This window comes from Halyomorpha halys, unplaced genomic scaffold (assembly GCF_000696795.3).
Source record: "Halyomorpha halys isolate HHAL.00 unplaced genomic scaffold, Hhal_1.1 Scaffold481.1, whole genome shotgun sequence".
NCBI classification, from domain to species: domain Eukaryota; kingdom Metazoa; phylum Arthropoda; class Insecta; order Hemiptera; family Pentatomidae; genus Halyomorpha; species Halyomorpha halys.
In genome coordinates, this window is record NW_027113262.1 from 531,109 (window position 1) to 536,265 (window position 5,157).

General features: G+C 29.5%; 1 protein-coding gene across 1 annotated transcript in view; it reads left to right on the forward strand.

Annotated features, from left to right (window-relative positions):
• The window catches only part of LOC106683408 (eukaryotic translation initiation factor 2 alpha kinase Gcn2), a 73,414-nt gene that overhangs the window by 38,759 nt on the left and 29,498 nt on the right, over positions 1 to 5,157 (forward strand). Inside the window, exons 10-13 of the mRNA XM_067050844.1 lie at positions 291 to 422; positions 2,356 to 2,553; positions 2,687 to 2,849; positions 3,331 to 3,497. Coding sequence (XP_066906945.1) covers positions 291 to 422; positions 2,356 to 2,553; positions 2,687 to 2,849; positions 3,331 to 3,497 — 660 coding nt within the window. The remainder of the gene's footprint in view (positions 1 to 290; positions 423 to 2,355; positions 2,554 to 2,686; positions 2,850 to 3,330; positions 3,498 to 5,157) is intronic.

Genomic DNA, 5,157 nt, shown 5'->3' on the forward strand with positions numbered 1-5,157 from the left:
TTCAAATCAAAATAAATTGGGAAATTTTTTTTTAGATTTGAAAAAAAAATTAAGATGTATTAAAAATGAAAATAACAGCTATAGTGCGTGCGTCCGTCCCTCTGTCTGTCCATGTGTGTGTGTGTGTGTGTGTGTGAGAGAGAAATGCTTGGAGGGGCTATGTGCCAAAAATTTGTTCTACATAAAAATAATATTTGTGGCTCTACCTATGTCATTCAAAAGATTTAATTACAGAAATTATCTTTGTTTTTTTTTTCTATTATATTAATCTCTAAAGTTTTATTTTTAAGGTCTACATCCAATGAAAATTTTAAAAAGGATGGAAATGGAGATGTGAATGACCAAAGCAGTGACAGTAGTGGAAAAATTACTTTGCAGTATATGTACATTCAAATGGAATTATGTGATAAAAGTACATTACGGTAAGTTATTTTTATTTTATCACCAATTTCCATTAAATTCAAGATGTTTTGTTTAATTTTATGTGCAACATTAATTAACTGAAGATACCTGAGCTTGTTTGTATATGGCTGTAGCATAATGTACAATATTGTTTATTATTTTAGATCGTACATTTTAATCGCAGAGGTTCAAATTTGAAAAATTATAGTTTGTTGTTTGCATTAGGTATTATTTTGGCTTTGAAAAGAATTATTCAAACAATGGAAATGTGCTTGGTTACTAGAATTTGAGCTATTGGATTGATTTGATCCCTGTTTATTTCACTTCTTTGTAAATTATGCTCTTTAATTCCTCTGAGTATCTAAATCCAATATTCTTAATTTTTATGGCCATTGTCATTACTTTAGAAGATTTTATTATCTCAGCAAATCAAAATATTCATGAGCATTATGTTGTCCAAAACATTATAAAGTTTTGTATCGATTTGCATTGCATAAGGATTATGATATTCTGAATTCAATGCAAATTAAAAAAATGTTCATATATCACACTTGATTTTTCAACAGAGTATGGGTTCATTTGTGTACTTGGTCTTCCAAATATATTCCTCAAGGTAAATAGGCTTTTTCCTTCCAAAGAATGACACAAATATGAATTAGATATTCAATACTTTCCTCCCCCTCCTCACATAGTCATAAATTTTAAATTTGCTTTGTATCTTTGTCTGTTTTTTTTTTTAATTTTGTTAATAAGACCTGATTATGATATAAAATTAAATTGTACATACTTTATGTATAGATCATCTGTAAATATACATGATTTCATCAAGAACTGATGAAGACCGTTGCATAGTGTTACCAATATTTGTTACCTCATGGTATCTCCATGGTATATGTATATGTAAACACATGGTGTATCTATTTTAACCATATCCTATTATTCTATATCAGATAAGTATTTTGTTCAAAAACGCCATTTTCTAATTTTTCCTTCTATCATTAATATTGATTTTTTTTAATAATATATTTTTTTATAATTCATCAACTTCTAATTTGTAGGATTTGGAATCAATTAATTTTTTTTTGTTGCAAATGATGTTTAATTTCACTTTTTTTTATTTCTTGTCCTTCTTCTTCTTTCCTCTTGTACCACTTTGCGATGTGAAATTCCTTTTCACAGAGTTTCATCCATAGATCTCGGTTCTGTGCCAGCTGCGTCCTCCTTTTCTACTCCAGACCTCGTCTTTCAAAGGTCTCTCTCAGTCCTTCATTTTAATTCTTCTTTCTTTTCTCTTCCCTCTGTAACAACCTTATAGGTATCAGTATTTCATCAATAGGTCTTATATTGACGCTTATCGTGTAGTGTTCCTCACTCAGTTTCTTCTTGTCTTTCCATCTACCTTCCTTAAGTACCTCACTTTCATTTCTTGGATCTGACTCATTTTTTTATTTAAACATTAAATTTATGCTCGTCATTTTGTTATAGATTTTAAATTTTTCTAACAATAGTTTTTATTTTAGCCTCGGTCATTCCATTTCTCAATAATCAATTTTTTTTTCTATTTTTATAAATCTGAGGTCTTCAAACCTTTTGGCCTGTGGACCAAATTTACACCTCCACTACAGTCCTCCGGGCCTTGTGATGCTAACAAATTTTGACTTATCAATGTTTAAAAACATTGATGTTATTGATATATCATGAAAAAAAATCAATGTTTTCTTTCTTTATTTCCTGTAAAGGGAAGTAAAGCAAGTTTATGAAGTCTTAGAATATTATTATGGCTCAAAACAAATGAATTTAAATTTTATCATTTATCAACAATTTATATGGAAAATTCTTGAATTTATCTAAAGTTTTTGAGACATTTTAGATTTTAAGACTTAGTATAGACTATACAGTGAACTAATTTGTTGTAATTGCTTTATATACATTGGTTTTTAATTTGTTTTTCAGTATTGCTATTGATGATAATTTATACAGCGATAGTAACAGGGTGTGGAGATTATTTCGTGAAATCGTGGAAGGTCTCTGTCATATACATCTTCAAGGAATCATACACAGAGATTTGAAACCTGTTAATATATTTATTGGATATGACGATCATGTGAAAATTGGTGATTTTGGCCTTGCTACTACGATTGTATTGCAGAAGTAATATATATTTATACTTATCTTATAATGTAAAAATCGAAAGCAATCTAATGCTGTTCATTATTGATTAATATAATGAAAAATTTTTCTTTCATTATTTCACAATAATAACTTTATTTATTTAAATTTTTAGACAAACAGTCCGTGAATCTAATAATATGGCTGATTTAAATGAAAAAAATGAATTGACCACTTCTTCTCATCAGACTGATTTTTCTCATACGGGGCAGGTTGGCACAACGCTCTATATAGCTCCAGAATTAAATAGCTCAATGTTGAAATTTTCTTATAACGAGGTAATTTATTTATATTTCACACTAAATCAAACTCATTCATTCATACTTCTGAACAAGTGATAATGAATAAATTTAAAAGCAAATCAAAGAAATATTCAACCATAGATTCTCTTCCGGACTTCTTGTTTCCTCCAATATATTACCCTAAAAATGTTTGTGAAACCTATTTTACCTCTTTTAGATCTTTTTTACTTGCTTTTTTTTCTCCTATCCATAGAAGGTGATTATTGTTTGCTTTGAGTAGAATGAAAACTTATGTAAGTTGATAAAATGTTTTTAATTGTATTGTTTTCAATGTAAACTTTAATTTTCTTTGTAAGTAATAAGTGTTTAAAAAAAATATATTATTCTGAATTAAATAATATATTTTAAAATAAACAGCAATTATTTTCTTATAAATAAATGTGAAACTTTTTTTGTATTGAACACTATCAGAGACTATTTCTAATGTAGATTTTTCAATTTTAATGATTTTTTTCAGAAAGTTGATATATTTAGTTTAGGAATCATATTCTTTGAAATGTGCCATGCTCCAATAACTACAACTATGGAAAGGTTTCAAATATTAAGTGAATTAAGAAAACCTACTCCTGTTTTCCCCTCTGATTTTCCATTTGATGAGAAATCACCGCAGCAAAAACTAATCAGGTAATTTGCTATATTTTTAATTTTCATTTATTGATAAAAAATCATTTATAAAACAAAATTTATAGTTTGTTGTTAATGACTTAAAAGGAATGCTTATTTATTTCTGCTTCCTTTTGGCATTACAGCTATCAGATCCTTCTGTAGCATCAATCACCAGTCATCTCGGTGGATTACTGCTGCTTTTTATTCTCTCCCTCTCTCACTATACATCATCTGCCCCTCCATCGACTACTACAATCTTGGCCTGCAAATTCTCCTCTTACCATATTGATCTGCTTTTGTTTGGAATCTCATTGATTTCTATTCTAGCAACATGTGTCATCCAGTAAAGTATTCCAACCTTTATATAAATGATGGCGGTAGCAGCATGGCAACGCGCTTGTCTACCAACCCAAAGGTTGTGAGTTCGAGTCCCTGGCCCTACCCGGGTTTTTTTTTCATGCATAACATTATACAATACTCACTCACAGCCTCCACCTGGGCATTTGTGAGGCCCGTTAGCCTATGGGTGGCACTAAAAAAAATTGGCGTAGTAGTGATGAACCCATCCCTATGAAAAAACCACGTCAAGAAACGCACGATGTATTTCCCTAGTATATCACGTGTGGACCTCCACGGTCTGTCACACCAATAATAATAATAATATAATTGATGACATTTATATTTTTATACATGATTGATATTTCTGCATGTAATGAGCTCTCTTTCAGCAAGTATTATCGCTGAAAAATGATTCGAAAATTCTTCTAAGTATCTGCTTCTCGAAAATTAGGAGCCTGTGCTCTTAAATTTACAAAATTGTTTAAATGCCTGTAGGATAGGTTAGAACAGCCCTTATGAGGGTTTTGTGATGTACTTTTGTGTAACATGAGAATCTTTTACTTCTGAAGTGTTTCAGAAGCCCAGACTTTGGAGTTTTCTGTCCATCGATGTCGTGAAATGTAGTTTTCCCTCTGAGTCCCTTTTGCACATTTATCACTTTTCTTTTCTTATTAATCAGGTTTTGTATCATTTATATTCTAGTACCTATTCATGCAATCAGGAGATAATGATCTAGGGTTACATTCACACCTTTGATCAATCTCATATCCATTAGACCCATTATCCATCTATCCATCAGACTTAAAAGGATGTGGTTTAATTCAAATTACTATTGGTAGTATTGTTCAGTGAGTAATGGTTTTACCAGGATACAGATTAGAGTATTATTTATTTAAATTAAAATGTATTCAATTTCAAATAACAAATACGTTTTTGTTCTTTATTTCTGTTATATTATATTAAAAAAATCTATTACACAGGGCAAAAAAAAATATATATTTTGTATTTATATTCTAATAATTATATATTGATTCTATACATAGAATGAAAACCAAAACCTTCTTATTTGCTTAAGAAATTTGCTTTTGTGGAAACTAGAATGATACTTTAAATTTTAATCAAAATCAGTGTAATAAATGAAGTCAATATTACGAGCATGACAAAATAGCTGACAGTTGCTATTTTAAAGTTGATAAAATTTTCTGCAATTTGAATGTAAAACGAGCTCTGTACCACCATTACTTTCCATGATACAGCTTTCTAAATATAGACCATTTTCCCCCAAAAATCAAAAATTGTTGTAATTGTCTCTTATTCTGTAAAATATTGTCAAGTATAT